Below are 19,714 nucleotides of genomic sequence, written 5' to 3'. Positions count from 1 at the left end.
TCTCCCCGCAACCACCACACATAAATATTCAATGCCATGCACCTTTATCAGGCAGTGTAACTGATTTTAATGTTGTTAGGCCACACGTCCTGAATTAGGGTTGAGATATTTATCTGCACGTCTCAGCAGAAAATCAATCCCAGGTCTGCAACATGCCAGGTTGTAGGGCATTTTATGGGCTGAGGGGCAATGTTATTTTATAAGAATGCAGTGAATATTCTCCAAAAGTTGATTCTGTTCATCTGGACGTAGCGTTATCTGCACGCTACGTCCAGATGAACAGAATCAGCTTTTGGAGATTTACTTACCTGGATGATTGAGAATGCATCAAGATGCAGTGAATATTATTTTAAGTTTTTTTTAGTTCACTCATTAATCAGTCACATCATCAGAAAATTGGATTTATTTGTTTGACTGCATACGGGTGTGAAACATAAGGCCCGAGGACCAGAATTGGCTCAGGAATCTGGCCCATTGGATAGAGTCAAAAACTGTAAAGGAGGGCATAAACTTTGGATTTTTAACTGTATTTTCATACCTTTTACAACTTTTCTCTGATAAAGATCTCACACATGGCAATTCATAATATACCAAAGTAATAAATAAACAACATTCCTGTTTTTTCAATTCTTTTTTCTTTTCTTTTTTCTTATTTACAATGAGTTTACATTAAAAAAATCTTTCTGGGCAATGCGCTACCATGAAGTTTCTGTAATTTTGCAAAAGAGTTGTGTAATTTCTTTCATTTACTTCAGCAGCATTTCTTTGTCATTTCGATAACACTTAGATTTACAGCTGAAATTGCACTTTTTCTTATATAATCTATGTCAGGGATTAAACGTGCATTTAAACTTCTTTACACTGACAGAAAGGTGAGTTTCACTCGTTCAAACTCAAAGTGGGCTGACTGTACTGTGTGTGGCCCACGATCTAAAATGAGTTTGACATCCCTTACTTAACCTTTATATTCTTATGATCTAAAATTGTATGTAAGAAAAGTACTACAAATAAAATGCTTAGAAGCAGAAAGATGCTTTTATTCCAAAATCCCGTTGATATATTTGAATTGAAATAATGGCTGGTTATATTTTTCTCCTTTTCCATAAAGGTGCTACATGAAAAAAAAAATGTCCCAGGTTATAAATGGTTAAAATCTAAACTAGTTGAGACCAGACGTGTTAATGAAAAAGGCACCAATTACCACCAGTCGGCACAAATATGTTTAAAAAAGAACATGCATGCATAAAGTAAAGATAACAGTTGTCCTGCTGGTGTCGATGCTTTATTAGTCTTACATAATCTTTTTCAGTGAGTACTGATTAACCTTATCTGATTAACCTTTGCAGTCATTAGTGAAGCCAGAGTGGTCCAGGCAGAGTGATACTCTGCTGAAGATCAATATGTCACCGCAAGCAAATGAAAACATCCGTGTTTTCCGGGTGGTCTTCAGTCCAGCAGATGGTGCGTGAATGCAAACAAAAACTGTGTGAAGTATTAAAAAAGCAAAATGGCCAGCTTTAAAATGTGAACTTATGTAAGAGGACTTTCAGTGTTAAAAATATCCTGTGGCCACAACAGAAAAACTTGAAATCTTCTTATTTAATAATATGTATTTCTTTATTTGTGTACTTAACATGATTAATGTGGATGTTTTCATGCAGTAATATAGTAAATGCAAAATTCATACATCCACTCATTTTCTTAATCGCACATAGAGTTGCAGGGGAGGGCCCGATATATGGCCTAAACGCTGCAAAATCTGAAAAGCAGCCTACAGGACATGCTTTTATTTTTTAATTTGTCACATTAGCTGTAGGTCATATTAATGAATAAATAGATGAATTCCAATATAAGTCAAATAATGGCTATGTTAAGTAACAGTAACATTGTGAGGAATGTTGGAGTTATTGCTGACAGGATATGTCCTTTATCCTGACAGAGGCAGCTTTCAGGCCCTCTTCTGTTGAACCAGCTTCCAGTTTGGACTTTTTGGACACCCTCTCTACTTTTTTTTTTTCTTTTTGCCTGTCCCGTTTGGCTCTTTTGCCATCAGAATTGTTGTCTAAAGGCAAAGAAAGATACCCAACGGATTTTACTTTACCAAATTGACCATCCCAGCCTTGCCATAATGGTCCATTTGATTCACCTTTTATTGTTTATTTTATTTTCACTTACTGAATACGGGACAGACTTGACTGGGGGAAAGAAGGGGAGAAAGAAAGAGGGAAAGAGAAACAGCTGAGAAGAGGGACGGGGGAGAAGGGCAAAAGACAAAAACCAACAGAACGGGCAGAGAAAAAAAATGCATATATCAATCACCTGGATCACCTGCTGAGAAAGAAAAAAGAAAGCAAGCAGAAGAGAACAAGAGTAATAGAATAAACAACATCACAATGATATATGGGAATATGACAGTAAATACTAAATATTAAACATTATTGTGCAGCACATAAGATCAACACAACACAGTGTGCTTTGAGGTAGGAGCCAAAAAGGGTGTAGTTTGTGGGTGTGATCACCCGTGTGTACACCTGTGAGCATGAACGCGCTTGTTTTTTGTTTTGTTTTTTTTAAAAGGTTCCTTCATGTAATAATCTGCTAGAGGGTGTGGGGGGGCCACAGCCCCGTCCTCCAGGGCGTGAAGCAGGTGTGGAGGAGATCAAAACTCCAGACATCCAGAGGCCCCCAGAACACAAGAGACCAAGGAAGACCAACAGAGGGGCAGCCGCCTCTCTACTTTTAAGGTTAGGCTTAAAATTTTGGTTTTTGATAAAGATTATAATTAGTGTCGGATAAGGTGACCCTGAACCATCTCTTGATTATACTGGAATAGGCCTAGGCTGCTGAGGCCTTCCCATATCCCATGGATTGAGTGTTTCTACTTTATTTGTCTTTCTTCCCTTTCCAAGTGTTTATCCAACTCGATTGAATTTGATCATTAGCGATGATTAAACTCGGGCTTTTTCTCCCATGTGTGTGTTTTGTCCTGTCTCACGCTGTTCTTATCTCTTTCCAATCACCCCAACCCCTGAACCTGGTTCTGCTGGAGGTTTTGTGCTTTTAAAAATGAGTTTTCCCTTCCCACTGTCGCCAAGAGCTTGCTCATAGGGGGCCATCTGATTATTGGACTTTGTTTCTAATATTGTAAGTCTTTACCTGACAACGTAAAGCGTCTTGCTGAGAATGTTGTTGTGAACTGGTACTATATAAATACATTTGAACTGACATCAATGGTATCTAAAGTCCTAAATAGTTATCGTTTTGAATTTTTTTAAAACCATTTTTAGCACGAGTTGTTAACGCGCCAGTGTGATGACGTCATTGTCGGGGTCAGGACAGGTTGACCTCAGGTGTGTGTTTTTTCTTTTCTGGGGCATTTTTTGCGGGGTTCTTCCTGCTGAAGGTAAACATATGGACGAAGCAGCGATTTGCGGTAAAAATATGAAAACTGTGTTCGAGCGGCGCGGATTAAAGCGACGAAAATGTCCGGACAGAAGAGAAGATATAACGTACGCTTCCCTGCTGTGAGTAAATGTGGAATAATGTGGAAAATTAAAGCTGCCAAACGAGCTAACGGGTAACTGTAGTCGTGTGACAACTGTTGCATTCAAAGACTGCTGGAAATCATGTTTATTAGCGAGCTAGCCTAGCAAACTAGGAGATATGTTAATAAAAATGCTTTAGCTCTACTAGGCTAAATTACTTACTCGTTAAAAAACAACAACAAAAAACGGTACCATTATATAAGGTGTTTCGATGTTTTTTCAATGAATACGAGTTTGCAGGACGTTGTGCTTTCTGTTCCTTCCATTTTTTTATGTTGTGGTTGGGAAACTTGTTTTCCTTTTTAATGAAATGTATGTAGGCCTATTTTGTAGTATAAATAGTTGGTACATACATGTCACACATTGTTTTTCACATATAAACCATTAAAAAAAACCCACCTTCAGCTGCTATTAACAGTTATTTCATCAGTTACATGCAGTTTACTCAGTGCTCCTCAATGCACCGTAACTTCCATTTGCTTGAACAGCTGTAAACTCTTTGATATTGTTGCCAGAGGCGCATCAAAAAAATCATGCAGAAGGACGTTGAGGTGGGCCGGATGGCGATGGCAGTTCCTGTAATCATATGTATCCTTTATGAGTCAAAGCTCAGCGCTTTGCCGAAGCAGCATCTTCTTCCAGCTTCTCCTGAGGCACTTGCTGGGAGTTAAAGTCAGTTGCGTTCAAGTGCCAATCGCTTAGCAAACTAAATAAACTGTCCTAATGAATCTTGTTGTTTTAGGTATTGGATATTGGGTAGACTGAATTAAACATTAATTTAGGCTGATTAAAGCGAATACACACAATGGCTCAACAATAAATTGTTCAGTTTATTGCACTAAGATACATCCCTCCAGGTGATAGGAACTGTTTTCTGCTGTGATGGTGTGGATATTTGATGTTAGCTAGTGTTAAATGGTAACTGTATTATGTCAAAGCAAGTATGTAAATACATGCTGAAAGTGTTGTAGAGCTGTGAAATCCCATACTGCATCAATAAGCTCGGGCCTTGGAGATATTCCTGAAGTCTCTGCTGACCAAAACCTGCGTGATTACAGAGTCCAAGCTCAGCGCTGTTGTGTCTGTGGCTCACATGTAAGTAAGACTTTGTTATTTGAGCTCAAGTATATGAGATTATGAATTAATCAAGACTAATCCATCCAAGATGCTAAAATGATGGTATATGTAGACGTAATTAATGAAATCACCAGTGTTGTGCCCTGTGCGTAAATGCATGCAACACTCTATGCTCACAGAAGAACATTTAGATGAAAGACTTCCAAAAACAGCTGGAAGCAATAAACTAAAACCAGCTCCTATTGTCAGTGAGTCTGGTTCACATGACCTGTTTCACTTTCTGTCCTCATCTCTGAAAGCAGTGCTTTAGGGTTTCACACTGGAAGAGAAATATTATGAGTGTAAGTGAGGCAGATATTTTCACGAGATCTATGCGCACCTTCGACTGCTGCAGGCGTGCAAACTGTCTTTTGTGAAGATGAAGAAGACATACGTGCAATTATAATCTTGTTCATATCTAGCTGAATATGACAGCATTCACTCAGACTTACTACGCACAAGGTTCCTCACAAATTTCAACTAAAAAAATGACTGAACAGGTTACAGTACTGTGCAACAATCTTGATCCACCTCTTACTTCTTTATACTTTGCTAGGAAAATGGAAAATAGATGCAGCGATTTATTGAAACATGCACCGACATACTTATAAAACATAGAGTTTGTACATTTTTAACAACCATGAAAATCGATATTTGGTACGAGGACCTTCATTCTTCAACACAGCCTGAAATCTCCGTCTTGTCATTTCATTAAGTGGGAATAGTTCTCCAGGATTTTTGAAGGACATTCAAAGCTCTTCTTTCGATGTTGGCTGCCTTTTGTTGTGATCTCTGTGATGACAATCCAAGATTGCGTCATTGATTTTGAGGTCCAGAGTCTTGGGAGGCCAATCCATGACTGATATTGTCCCACTGTGTGTTTTTCTGTCCATGTATGCTTTTACTGCATTGGAAGTGTGTATGGTCATGCTGACGAATGAAATTCTGCCAATTAGATACTTTGTTTTTGCATGGTGGATCAAAATCTGATGGTAGCTTCACGTGTTGGTAGCCAGTGATGCTGGGGATCACATGATCCTGCAGCCAGTGATGCGGGCATTGCTTTTCAAACTTGGCAGAACCTCTACCATGTTTTACAGATGGCTGCAAACAGACATGTTGTGCCTTTCTCCTGAACTCTTCCATACTGCTTGACAACAATTTGAACCAAAAATTTCAAATGTTGTGTCACTTTGCCATTGTTGCCAGATTTTCAGTCACGTTTTTGTATATTTTGGCATACCTCAGCCTTTTTCCTCTGTTTCCCTTCCTTACTAATGGCTTCTTGACAGCCACCATTCCATTGAGATCATTTCTGATGAGGCTTGAGCGAAACAGAGATGGATCAATTGAAGGTTCACATGCATCTTTTAGGTCCTGTGCCAGGTCTTTAATGACCCCCACCCCCACCACCCTATTTGTTAAGGATGAGACAAAAATGGGTCGTCTTACTTTAGTTAGGTGGCCTTTTAAGGTTCATAGGTCAATGTTAAGTAGCATAAACAAAAACCATTCCTATAAAAATATTCAGGTACAAGGACTGGACTGAAAGTTAGTGAAAAAGAGGCCAATGTTTGAAGAAAAACTTTGAAAGACCTTCAGAAAGCTTGGGGAGTTATTGTTCTGGACCATTTTATAAGAAATTATAAGAAAGTCTGTTTTTTTTAATATAAAGAATCAGCGGTGGCTCAAGAATCAAGAATACTGTATGCTGTTGTTTTTAAAACCGTTCCTAGGCTGTTAACATTAGTTATCCCCAATAAAATAAATTGAATATTTAACAAAAAAAGCAAATTAAGTCAATATACTGTCAGTTTGTTTGCTTTTTTTCTCTTTAGCATGTCGTTCAGATGCATGTTTATGAAAAGTTGGCATATAATGTATTACATTTTGTGCTTTTATAGGAAGCAATGCATAGAGTCAGAAAAGCTCTTCCATTTTCTCAAAGACTTGGTAGCACAAACCACGCCTACAAGCCAGAAGGACAACAGAAGCATGATTATGTGGCCTTTATACAGGTAGAGAGTGTACCTTTAATGTCAATGTAACTAATTCCTTCTTAAAAAGCCTCCAAATGCCCTCAACATTATTAAATTCTTATGATAATTGACCTTTTCTTTGTTTCAAGGAACAAACAGCATGAAGTTTCTGTTAAAAAACCACCTGAAGTGGAGGAAATGGCTCCGCAAGGTAGCCTCGACTCACTTGACAACGACTCGAGTGCCAGCGTACGTAGTAACTAAAAACAAAATCTTACTCCAACTAACATGCGAACCGAACCAATCAGCTCTCAGAATGTGTGTACTTGTGTTTCTGGCACTCAGGCAGTAGTGGACACTTTTGTGTTGCATGCTAAAAGCTGCAGCAGCGCCCCCTTGAGGCCATAGTGATAATTTTACTCTGAAAAAGTGTGGAGTACTTCTTACCTCAGCAGTGTTTGTCTTGTCTAGAGAACGGTTGTGGTGATCCGTGGGTGAAAGGGTGAAGACGGAGAACAAATTCTTATCAGTTACCTTGGTTACTAAGAGCTTATGAACTTTGCGGACATGTTAATACCCCTTCTTGTTTCAGTTAGTCAATCATTTCCTCTCCTTCTTCCAGGAGTCGGAGCTCTACATCTGCTTATGACTGTGCAACCAGCAGAAGCCGCTGTGAAGTCACAGCAGCGCCTCATTTCATTATGTCTCCTTACATTTGTCTTTTGTCTCTGCTGTCCTGGATCTTGGTCACAAATAAGTGAGGCTAAGTAATCGCAATACTTCAGCTGACGTCTACGTACAAGTTGTTTCGTTAGCTCAAATCCAGCTTTTGGGTAAATAAAGAGTTCCTTTTCTTGGGAGGATAAGGGATCTTTGTTTGGAGCAGATATATTTTAGGATCACTTGAATCTTTTGTGAAGTTTGCACTGAGTTGTAGATTTTTTTTCTTCTTCTTGCTGATTAGGAAATTGTGTTTGTAGAGCAGTACATGCTTGTATAATGATGCTCTTTAGATTACAATATTGAGTTTTGAGATTATTCTGGAACACTTTTAGACAGTGTGCAGCTTTTTTTTTTCTTTTTTACTGTATTTTGAAGATGTATATTCTTTGATACAAATTAGATGCTTTCAGTGTATTACTTTATTTTTTGCTTGTTTTTGTTTTCCGGTAGGATGTGCAGCAATCTTTAAAACCAAACTAAGTGCTTATTTTAAGAAATAGTGGCCTTTGTGGTGTCTATTTTTAGAGCACTTGTAAATTAAAAGTTTTAAAGATTTTTGCATATATGAAAATAAATAACTTATGTAAATAAATAATTGGAATCTCCAGATAGTTCGAATGTAAAGAAGTTGAATAAAAACAAGTCGCAAGCATATAGGGATTGGTTTATTCCAGTAAACTAACCTTTTTACACTGTGATGGCGTGAAATGAGGAATAAATAGATGCACTCTGTTCTGAAAGGTTATTTTTACTGGATTTTTTTTTTTTTTTTAACATTTTGAAACCAAATAAAGCAAAAACATCTCTCTTCAGTTGCTACGCAGTGACCTGCATGAGGAGGTGAGACTGTTTCCATGTCCCAGCACTGATGAGGTTCGCTAATGTTCCTCCTGCTGATCCACGCTGACAGACGCTACACTTGTAATGAGCATCCAATCTAGTCTCAGAGGAACAAGCTGGAGTACAGTCCTGCTCCGCTGCAGGTGATCGGACGTCATTCTTCCACATGGGGGGCAGTTTGGAATGAAAACATGCATCTTCACTACAATGACTCAAAATGAGCAATACAAGTAAAAAATAAACATTCATTTTTTTAAACATTGTTTTTCAAATAAAAGAAAACATTTCTGTTTATCTCCTGCAATAATTACATATTTATAGACGTGGAGGCCAATTTGAAGTAGTGGTGCGATAGATCCCTTTGTTTTATTCAATCCATTATTTATCCCGAGTCCCAAAGGCACGGTCCATTCATTCTCCTTTGAACAACTGATCCAAATACTGAAGGAGGGGGAACAAAAACAAAGATTGATTTTAAATATGCTCAGAAAAGAAAACATTTACACACACAGAGGTGATGGATTGGCCTCACTTATGCTGTCTCTTCTGTTAAGTCGTGCTCTGAGTTTACAGTCGGATGTGCCAGAGATCGAAGGACAAAAGATTAAAAATCCAAAACAGGAAAGAAAACCAAAACAAAACAGCACTACAGTACACAGTTTTCAGAAGAGCCGTGCTCCGTAGCCAAATGTCTGTTTAATAGATTCGAAGTAGTATCTCTTCCAGCCCTCTTTCGTCTGCTCCTCCTGGCTGTTTGGGACGCCTCGATACTCCACCTTCAGCTCTGTCTCGCTGCTCCGGTCCAAGAACGTCATTGTGATCGTGGCGTAGTGCTCTGTGGCAAAAAATAAATAAATCCATACTTTTAACTATAAAAGCACGATAGCATAAAAGGAAGAGGAGATAATTTTTGACCCTGAAGTGAGCTACAGATGAGGATAAAGTTATAGTAGGTGAATGAAAAGCTGACCTTTTTATTGAGCCATAACACAAACCACTGCTGTGCAATTATTATTTCACAGTTTATGTGTTTGAATTCATCTATACTAGTACATTTTTTCAAATTCAAAGAAACCTACCACAGGGCCAGGTGTTATACCGCCACTTCATAACTATTTTCTCATCTGGAACCTGAAAGCAAGAGGACTTGTGTTAGAGTTTACTCAGGTAAAGTGACGTTAATGTGGTGCAGTACAGTCAAGTAAATGATTCATATACACAAATGCTTATTTTTAAATGTCATAGATCAGACTCACCAGCTCTGTGAACTCGCCCAGAATATTTCCATCTAGCAGACGAAACTTTCCGCCCTTCTCTCCATCCACTGTGGCTGAACCACGCGTGAACGCCTGAACCATCTGTTTATTGACAAGAAGCCCCAAAATCAAAAGAAGCAAAGTCCATTTTTACTGAAAGACTTAACAAGACACAACCACAGCCTGGGTTTCCAATCAAACACACAGCTGAGGCTCACCTCTTTGTTCAGAAAGACCCTGTAGAGTTCAGCTGGTGAGGTGAGAAACGTTTCTTTCAGTGTAAATTTACAGGTGGGGATCTTGACGCCGGTGTTGACGGGAGTGGCTGTGCTGGCAGAGGAGGAAATCTGTTCCACACAAGCATAGAAGTCTGGTGAGCACGGATCAGTTTATGTGCCATAACTAAAGCCTGGTTTAGACTTCTGCAGAAACGTCATAATTTTTGACGTAACTAGAAACTGCTTTAAACCTTCCACGTAATCTGACATGAACAACAACTGAATGGTGGGAATTTAACCACAGAAAGCAGGCTTAACACTGCTTCGGGTATCAGAGTAAATAAAATGGGGACAAAGTGAGTGTCAAAGTCCAAACTCTTTACTATGTGATTGATGTGCACCAACCTCAGTTTTATCCAGCTTAGCTTTGGACTGTGATGTGGACTGTGGTTTGGCCACACCATTGGCTGTGGGTAGGATCATCCCCTGTGTGAATTCTGCAATTAAAAAAAAGAAAGAAGAATTTGTATAAATATACCGCAATTTTCGGGCTATAAGCCGCTACTTTTTGCACAAGCTTTGAACCCTGCAGCTTTTAGTCAGGTGTGGCTTTTCTATGGATTGTCCATGATTTTTGTCATATCGTAAGACGATTTGTTTTGTTTGTTCCGCTCTTGTACGGCACTACGTTGCCTGGCGGAAGGGCATGTGATCAGACACACAGTATCGGGGTTCAAGAGTGGTATGTTAGTCACATGTCCGTCCGCCAGTGTGAAAACATCCATGATCACCAACGGATTTCGAAGGGCTGGACTGCTGCATGATGGAGAGGAGGACACCGCCACGGCCCTTCAGAGGGTGTTCGACTCTGACACTGACAACGAGGATTTGTTTGGTTTTGAAAGTGACAACGAAGGAAAGAAGCTGAGAGTGAATGATGTAGCCATCCTGAGCATGTTCGTATCCGACACTGGAGAAGAGGACTTTGGTGGTTTTAGAGCGCAGGAAGATGGTGGTGAATGACTGACTTTTCTTCTTGTTAAAGCCGTGTCACTGCACCTGAGCCCAAAAGGTAGGCTGAATCTATTTTTCTGGTGTGCTGTAGGTTATTGTTATGTACTACATTTGTTACTCATTTATGAAGCACAGCACATGTGCAAATATGTACCCATAACTTGTTTTTCAAAATATTAATAAAAGGGGTGTGTCTCCAAACAGCCATCTCTTTCCTGACAATTCCCTTTGTGCATATTCTCTTACATATGATAAGTCAACATTGAAACACCTGCGGCTTTAAGTCAGGTGTGGCTAATGTATGTACAAAACAGGATTTTCCCCTGATTTTAGCTTGTGCGGCTAATATTCAGATGCGCTTTGTAGTCCGGGAAATACGGTAAGCATTTGACCCTTTTCTTTGACCTAAACTGAATCTGGCAAACTCTTAACGCAAATTCTACCCAAAAAGAGTTTAACGATTTACAATCATGCATAATCTCAATGTGTTCAGTAATTAGGCTCTGGGAGAAATTTGCTGTTCGTTAGCTCACCTGTTTTTAAGAACCCAACGTAGCTCTGCAATGCGTCGCGGAATTTATCCACTCCTTTCGTTTTCATCAGGTTCATCAGCAGCGTGTCGGGTTCATCTTTGTTCAACGATACAGAAATCTGGACACGACACAGAAAAGTAAACTCGGTAAACTCTTCCTCCACCTTCCAGCCAGCCTGAATCAGTGTGCACATGTGCTTTGGTGAAACTTACATCAAGATCCTCCATGTCATTTTCATCAGACAGGTTTGGAACTTCAATTGTTCCTTTATACTCGACTCCTGCTTTTGACTTTCCTGTTCAAACAAAAAAGAATAAACATGTCAGCAAAGATTCAAAGCCTCTTCAAACCTGCCTCCTATTTTAGTAACGATAATAAAAATGCAACATATTAGCTCAGTCACTCTTCTCTATAAGCCACTGAAGCTTTTTCCCCCTATTAGATATAAAAATCTACCTGTTAAGGCTGAGCTGCAAAACTTCACCATATAAGAGATCGTGCCCTGCATTCAAGATGTTTGCGAACAAGCTGGCACAATGCTGATTAAGTCTCAGTGCCTGCTAAATTATAGTCTGGAACCAATGACGGTAACTGCCACTGTTAGCAGCCAAACGACCAGTTTCAGAGATACAATTAAAACCAAACTACTGCCTTAAATGAAACAAACCATAATGCTAGTTTTCTACTTACCAGTCCAAGTAGCTTTCACGTTCCACTCATAAAAGAAAATAAGTTTCCCTTTGCGGTTATTAATCGAGGCCTCTCCTTCCACCTTGCTGACTTCTGTCACTTCACACGTTCCCTCCTCATTCTCCACACTCAATCCAAGAAGCAGAGATTTTAACTTATCTGATGACCAGTTTGTTGCATCTCTTTCCGTCCTGCAAAGTCCAGCAGAGACCACAAAGATAAGTGAGCACATCCGAACAGGGAACAAAAAACCCCAACACCTTAACTAAGGATTGTGCACTTTAAAAACACACTGCCAAAAAAACTTGCAAAGTGTTTGCAGTCATACTCAACTGGGAAATTTGTTTTCTGAATCCCAAACATGAGATGCACTGACATGTCATCAAACATATGTCTGTTTGACACTGGTCGTTTGGCAAATGTGAGGCTAGACTGGCCAAGATTTACCTGCTCAGTCACATCAATTGTAAACTAGCAAGAGGAAGACCATGGTACTTGGATCTGCTCTCTTATTCACAAGGAGTTGCCACAGCGGGAAGCTCCACATGTTTAATTTGGCAGAGGCTTTACACCAGATGCCTTTCCTACTGGAACCTCTCCTCACATGACTGAATCAGATTCACCCTATATGGCCACTCATTATGCACTAGTTAAATGTGTTAAAAACAATATATAGTGGGAAGGGTTTTTTATCTTCATAACACAAAAGGGGGAGATCAAACAAAAAACACCCAACAACAACAACTGTGTACAGTTGTTGTGTACAGTTGTAAAGTGTACATTACTGGTAACTACTCAGGACGTCACAATTGGATCACCCAGTCAGATGGCCTCTGACATCAGCTTTCTAATCCTCTGCTAGATACAAATGTATTTTAGGAGGTCACCACAGCTGGGAAGGTGGGCACAGACCGGCTTAAGTGACAAATCTGAGAACCACATTCTAGTTGACTGGTGACAGCGCCCCTTTAGTATGGCTGCTACAGAGAAAAGCCAGTAATCAAATGCTCCGGGATCATTACAGAAGACAAACAAATGCCATATTTACAAACTATGAATTCATTCGTATTATTTTGCGTAGGGCAGTTATAAAAAGTGCAGTCACGTTGTAATTGGGGCTACCACACGTGTTCTGGTGTAACCGATGAAACATTGGTAACCGTAAACTTACCAAATGCGAGAGACTATAAAGCTTATTACTACACCAGAATACTGCAGTAGATACAATTAGTCATGCTGCATTTTAACGCTACTGATGTTAAAAGCCGTTACACATGCATTTGAAGCTTCAGCGGCTAGCTACAGGCGAAGCTAACTTAAGAACGCCTGCAATGTTAGCTCGCCTAATTGTTTCAAACTTTTATATACCTCAATACTTGAGGCCGGCTACAGACAAAATAATGACCTAACCTTACTTGATCCAAATCTAAACATATAAACTACAGTTTGATACTAACAGGAGCTCGGTGTGTCGTGTTAGCATTAGGCTAACAGCTAAAAACCAATGTCCTTTCATTAGATCTTACCAATGCCAATTGTTGACATTAGTCGCATCAGCTCTCTCCTCTACAATCCAACGAGGGTCTCCTTCTCCCCACTTCGCCATTTTATTGAATAAATACTAAGAAACGTTTAACTGTGTAAGGTTAAAAGCAGAGAGCAGGTGTCTGCCGGTGACTATCCACCGATGCGCACGCTGTTTCTAGAAGCCTCTGGCTGCTGCGGGCTCTCAAGCGGTGCTCCTGCGTTTACTCGCCGAGCACAGAAAATGCTGGAAACGGAACGTTGTGGAAGGAGGTAAAAAAATGTCCCCCCCCTTTGCCGGAAGTCTGAAGAATAGTTCCGCGTTAGGAATGCAGACTTCTGGAACTACAAAAATAAAATAAGTAAGTAAGCAAATAACTAAATAAATACATACACAGATAGATGAACTTTGAAAAGCCTTGTTTTTATTTTCCATTTCAAATGTTTGTTTTTTCCTAAAGAAACACTTCATTCTGCCAGGCTCACATGAACTACTCATACAAATTACTTTTACAAGCATTTTTTTTTTTAAACCAACCACACAAAATTTGTAAATGTTCCATTGTTTTTGTTTTTAATTTTAAGGATGTACTTCTTTTGTCTGTTCTTGGCTGTTTGCAAGGGGAAGACAAATTAAGGCCTCACCCTCAGGTTTATGAAAATGGAGACTTTTCACAGCTATGGGGCAATTTTTGGACAAAATAACTGATTAATTATGAAAACAACTCTTAGTGAAACTTCTGATGGCATGGCCTAAACATTTTACATATCTTGAAGTAAAAACCTGTGATATTAGGCAGTGATTATAAAAATGAGTGGAAGACCGTGAGGGATTAAGTCCATGTCAGCAAATTCTCACCTAGAGTTTGAGTGAGTATAGCATGAGCTTTTATTTAGGTATGTTCCCTTTGCTGTGAGTTAAAAAGAAATGGCTGGTGTCCACTCACCAGACACTTCACCCGTTGACCACTGGTGGTGGTCAGAGGGCCCGGTGGCGCCAGTGTCCGACAGCCTCGCCTCTGTCAGTGCGCCCCAGGGTGGCTGTGGCTACAATGTAGCTTGCCATCACCAGTGTGTGAATGTGTGTGTGAATGGGTGGATGACTGGATGTGTAAAGCGCTTTGGGGTCCTTAGGGACTAGAAAAGCGCTATATAAATACAGGCCATTTACCATTCAGCTGCTCAGTAACATGGCTATCTAATCACAGAGCAACTCAATGCATTTAGGCATGTAGACACAGACTGAATATTTCATAAATTTCATAGCAGCAAGAACAGCAAACTCAGGCTACAGTTCACACAGGCGCATCAACAATGCACAATTAAAGATTGGAAAAATCCTGCCTGGTCCGATGAGCCTCGATTTCTGCTGCAACTTTCAGAAACAACATGAATACATGGATCCGTCTTGGAGGTCTAATGGCATGGTGCATAACTTATTGGCACACTTTGGGCCTCTTAATATCAGCTGAGCATAATGTAAAAGTCACAGCCTACCTGAGTATTGTTGACCATGTTCCTCACTCTATGACCGCTTCTGGCAGAAGCATCCACCAGGATCATGAACCATGTTGCAAAACTCATCTCAAACAATTTTTTTTTGTACGTGAAAGTGAGTTCACTGTACTCAAATGGCTTCCACAGTGACCAAATCCGATAGGGCACCTTTTTTTTTTTATATTAGTAAAATTAAAAAATGCACCATATATTACACATTCAGAGAATAGACATTCCTTACATATTAGCAACTTTAATATATAGGAAACAGAAAATATAAAGATAGGGTCACATAATTAAACAGATTATTAACTCACTAAGTCAAAATCTTCCACAAAGGAAACAAAAAAGCAGCCTTTTTCTTTTTACCTAAAGTCAAAGATTTAACCAACAGGTTTAAGTTGTTTTTCCTGTAAGCTAGTGTTGGTTTGGTCTTAAAAAACGACATTATGTATAAATTGTTTGCACAAGATTAATAACACATTAACACCATAATTAGCTTTCTTTTCTTTCAAAAACACTCCAAACGTTATCATATTTAAGGTAAATGGGGTAATTTGAATCCCACTGGAATAAAGCCAGGTATGAAAATCCAACCAAAATATTTGTATAAAATTGCATAAAAAGAATAGATGGTCCAAATCCTCCTCTTCTGTTTTACAAAATACACAATTGCCAGTTTCTATTTTGAATCTATCACCAAGGAGTCTATTTGTCAGGTACATTTTATTCAAAATTTTAAATTAGACTTCTTTCCCTTTAGGAGGGATAGGGAAGGTGATGTAATCAGTTCTTATTCTTTCAATTTCTTCCCTTTGGAAATCTTTTAATATGTAATTACGTCTAAGTAAATTTGGAGAATAAAGACTCCTTAATGAAGATCTTAGAAACTTATTATTGCATTTAACATCACAAAACTGAAAACCATTTATATATAATTGCCTTAACTTGGGGGAGATGTCAGAATATATTATATAATTTACAACTATGTTTTTAAGTGACAATGGAATCGATTTTATAACCCGATTAAATTTACTTTTAGAACATTGGATATTAAATTTTTGGCAAAAATCTTGATGTCCTAGAACATGTCCTTCCTCATCTACAAAATGGGCAATTGCCCAAACACCTTTTGATAACCAATCTTGAATAAAAATAGATTTTCTATTTGTCAGTATATATCAATTGTTCCAAATTGGGCTATTATGTGGAGTGAAATCATGTTTAAATAACATTTTCCAATAAAGAAGGACCTGTTTATGGAATTCAGAGAGTTTAGCAGGTAGCTTAGTAATTTCAAAGTCACACTTTAGGAGAAAGTCGATACCCCCCAATGTGTCAAAGACCTTACTTGGTATAAAAAACCAAATGGAGTGTGGATTATTTAGGAAGGATTTTAACCATTTAAGTTTCAAAACACCATTCATTATATCAAAATCAATTGCGTTTCCACCACCTTCAGTGTATGGTTTACCAAATCATCTTTAGATATATAATGGCACTTATTCCTCCAAATAAAATTAAAATTCAAGCTATTAATTGTTTTAATAACTTTATTCGATATTGATAAAGAGTAAGCTGGATATATAAATCTAGATAAACTATCCATTTTGGTTAATAATATTCTTCCAAAAATTGTGATAATAGGGCACCTTTGAGAGGTGGTTGTGGTGACACGCAGCCGATAAATGAACAGCAACTGTGTGATACTGTCACTTCAATATGCACCAATATCTCAGAGGAAATTTTCCAGCACCATTTTGGATTAGTGCCACGAAGAATTAAAACAGTTTTTATAGCAAAAGGGGGCTAACCTGGGACTAGCAAGGTGTACCTTGCTAAAGTTGGTGTTTGGTATGTAACTTAATAATAAGTTATATCCTCTAATAAGTTAAATTAACTCGTATTATCTGTCTTATCCAAAAAGTAGCCCCACCTTCTGTTTTTTGTGTCAAGTCTAATAATTGTTCCAAAAAGGTTACAGATCAGTAGCTAGATGTTGGAGGCTCGAGGATTTTAAAGTCTGTCTAGGTACTGGTAACAGAGACGTAGATAAGCTAATTACCATTGCTGCAAATGAAAACATCCAGAGGCAGAGGTAATAAGCATCATTAGCGATGATAATTACTGGTAATTACACCAATCAGAATTAAAGGGTCTTAAAAAACACTAATGAAAAGCCTCCAAATGTGGCTGCTACTGATTTGGGAAGATATAAACAAAGTGCAGTTTAACTACTTATTAAACCTGCAGTTTAGAAGCTTAAAAAACAACCATCAATGAGCAAAATACACAATTCTAAAATACTGTTCATGCAGCGTTCTTATCAAAGTGATCTCTAGTGAGATGGAAAATCACATGTGATCATATTTGAACTTGACTTTGTTGTCTTTTTCTGGACTTATTATGGATTTGTAATCATCCATCCATTCGCTTCCGCTTATCCTTTTCAGGGTCGCAGGGGGTGCTGGAGCCTATCCCAGCTGTCATAGGGCGAGAGGCGGGGTACACCCTGGACAGGTCGCCAGTCTGTCGCAGTTTGTAATCAGATCTCTGATTTCTTTAGTACACAGGGAAAGTATAAAACTTAGTGTTCTTTGCATCTGTCTCTCATTGCATTACAATTTCCCGTGAATGGAAATATTTCCACAGGTTATCAATACAATATATTACCAAAGACATTTCTTTTAAGTGTCTGTCCGCATAAACAAGACAGAAAAGGTGAAAATAAGAAAAAATGTTGCACTGAGTTAAATTAGACCCAACTACTAAGGATTAAAAGCGGTTCGATCAGCTACTGAAACCAGCTGACTTCTTGTTACCCCACCAGAATGATTTCTTTACCATTTTAAGAAAATACGAGCATAAGCAAAAGCAAGTCCTTTTGTGCCCCTCACCACCAAAAGGAAAAAGCTCAGATGAATTTTGTTTGTTTGACTTGGTGAAAACAGAGCATGCAGTGACTCAACAAGTATAAACCTTTTTTGCAATGTATTAAGTGTAAAACTATGGTTTCTGTTATTTTACTATCTAAATCAGTTGACACCATTTGAACTTTATTCAAAGGCTTTATTCAAATTTGACTCATAATGGACCAGTGCCATTCAAAATAAAGCAGAGTAACTGTTCGGGGTTGAGCAAAATGATTTTATTATTGCGGTCTCAACAGACATAACATGTATAAACCATGTTTACACCTCACTGGGTAAGATCCACGCACTATTACCCAAAATGTGGTGTGTTAGTTCTGACCACAACTACCAGAGGCTCAGTCTGCATGTGTGGCAGTGTTTTTAAACCCAGTCATGTTACTGACCCGCTGCCAACAAACCTAATTAGTATAGAGAGATGTTCCACCAGGTGCCTTTAGTGGCTGTTTCACAGCTTTTTTCAGTGGCATCAAATTAAAAAAGAAGAATTATTTCATTTAAAAATAAATAAATAAATACAGTACTGTGCAACAGTATTGAGCCACCCCTCATTTCACTTCCAAGAAGCCAGACATTCTTGTTATTTTCATAAACTGGTCTTGAGCAATAGTTCTTCTGACTTTCTGAAGCAAATTCTTCTTTCATTTTCAGTCCGCTCCTTGTTCCTGACTACTTTCAGAAGAATGTTTTATTCCTTGTTAAGGTGCTTAACACCTGACTTATTATTTGACAAGAAAACCGACAATTCAAACATATAAACCCATCTAACTGATGGGCTCAGCCACTGTTTTCTATACACATAACCAATTTTACATTGCAGCTTTTAGTGTAAAATGCCATAGTATCATACAGTATCACAGGCATTAAAAAAGCAGTTTTAGCTAAAAAGGTGGCATATCAAAGAAGTGACATTAAAATATTTGAGGAAACTAGACAAGTGGAATATGAAAACAAAAAAAGAAGTGTCAGATTGAAAGAAATGGGAAAAAATCAGCAAAGACATGACAAAGGACCTGAGAAACATATCTGGCACTTTACTTGATCCATCTAAAGTTTGCCAAAGCCTCATCAGAAACGGTCTCAATGGTAGGGTGACAATCATGAAGCCATTCTTAAGGAAGGAAACAGGAAGAAAGGGCTAACGTATGACAATTTACAGAATAATTGAAAATCGGTGGCAACGCATTGTGGAACACTATCAGTGCTGGATTGAACTCAACATTGTTGAAGCAGTGTGGGATCATCTTTACAGGAAACAGAACGATAGGCAGCCAAAGAAGAGCTTTGAGTACCCTTGAAGAAGCCTGGAGAACTATTCCTGATTATTCCCATTCCTACTTAATGAAATCACAAGAAAGTTTGCCTAAGAGATTTTAGGCTGTGCTGAAGAATAAAAGTGGTCTTACCAAATATTGACTTCTAAGTTGATTAGGATTGTTCACATTCAGTTTTTGTTGTATGAGCTATATTTGTATTTGCACAATTTTCAATAACTCATGTCACCTATTTCCCATTTCCCTAACAAAATATAAAGAAATTAGGAGTGGTTAAAGACTATTTTTTAATATTATATAAATAGAATAATCGGTTTCTTGTTACAATTTTCTATTAAGCATTTTCTATTTTTATTATTTATTAATAAACTGGGTTGCGTTTTGATATTTGTGTCAGTGTAGAACTGTAGTATTACTGGAGGTTGAATCCACAGTGTAAGTGCTCATAATTCATACAGTGAGTAAAAAGGTTATAAGATAATTAACAAAGTACAAACACAGAAAAATGATGTTTTGCTAAACAATATTGCATTCTCTTGTAGGGATTTCGTTCTAATTTATGTTTGTTTGAATAA

The 19,714-nt window shown here is 38.3% G+C and overlaps 2 protein-coding genes across 2 annotated transcripts; one reads left to right on the top strand and one right to left on the bottom strand.

Moving 5' to 3' along the window:
- The first annotated feature begins 3,313 nt into the window (after nucleotides 1-3,313).
- On the top strand, nucleotides 3,314-8,137 carry LOC102296904 (dr1-associated corepressor). Its single transcript, XM_005929680.3, has 6 exons — nucleotides 3,314-3,524; nucleotides 4,061-4,133; nucleotides 4,547-4,640; nucleotides 6,566-6,679; nucleotides 6,790-6,889; nucleotides 7,263-8,137. The coding sequence occupies exons 1-6, from the start codon at nucleotides 3,483-3,485 to the stop codon at nucleotides 7,287-7,289; spliced, it is 450 nt and encodes a 149-aa protein (XP_005929742.1). The 5' UTR covers nucleotides 3,314-3,482; the 3' UTR covers nucleotides 7,290-8,137.
- Nucleotides 8,092-13,690, bottom strand: ahsa1b (AHA1, activator of heat shock protein ATPase homolog 1b). The gene is made up of 9 exons (XM_005929679.3): nucleotides 13,441-13,690; nucleotides 11,915-12,105; nucleotides 11,437-11,519; nucleotides 11,225-11,342; nucleotides 10,083-10,174; nucleotides 9,678-9,806; nucleotides 9,460-9,561; nucleotides 9,283-9,334; nucleotides 8,092-9,038 (listed from the first exon to the last, which is right to left on the bottom strand). The coding sequence occupies exons 1-9, from the start codon at nucleotides 13,518-13,520 to the stop codon at nucleotides 8,866-8,868; spliced, it is 1,020 nt and encodes a 339-aa protein (XP_005929741.1). The 5' UTR covers nucleotides 13,521-13,690; the 3' UTR covers nucleotides 8,092-8,865.
- Between the last annotated feature and the right edge of the window lie 6,024 nt (nucleotides 13,691-19,714).

This window comes from Haplochromis burtoni, unplaced genomic scaffold (genome assembly GCF_018398535.1).
Source record: "Haplochromis burtoni strain Fernald_Lab_line unplaced genomic scaffold, NCSU_Asbu1 Contig_119, whole genome shotgun sequence".
NCBI classification, from domain to species: domain Eukaryota; kingdom Metazoa; phylum Chordata; class Actinopteri; order Cichliformes; family Cichlidae; genus Haplochromis; species Haplochromis burtoni.
Note: the sequence above shows the minus strand (reverse complement) of the source record. Positions and strands in the feature narration are given on the sequence as shown.

Coding starts and splice junctions, on each gene's coding strand:
- LOC102296904 (XM_005929680.3), top strand. CDS start 3,483: ATGTCCGGACAGAAGAGAAGATATAACGTACGCTTCCCTGCT. Junction 6,680..6,789: donor ATTATGTGGCCTTTATACAG/GTAGAGAGTGTA, acceptor CTTTGTTTCAAG/GAACAAACAGCATGAAGTTT. Junction 6,890..7,262: donor ACAACGACTCGAGTGCCAGC/GTACGTAGTAAC, acceptor TCCTTCTTCCAG/GAGTCGGAGCTCTACATCTG.
- ahsa1b (XM_005929679.3), bottom strand. CDS start 13,520: ATGGCGAAGTGGGGAGAAGGAGACCCTCGTTGGATTGTAGAGGAGAGA. Junction 11,520..11,914: donor CGTGAAAGCTACTTGGACTG/GTAAGTAGAAAA, acceptor TTGTTTGAACAG/GAAAGTCAAAAGCAGGAGTC. Junction 11,343..11,436: donor ATGACATGGAGGATCTTGAT/GTAAGTTTCACC, acceptor TGTCGTGTCCAG/ATTTCTGTATCGTTGAACAA.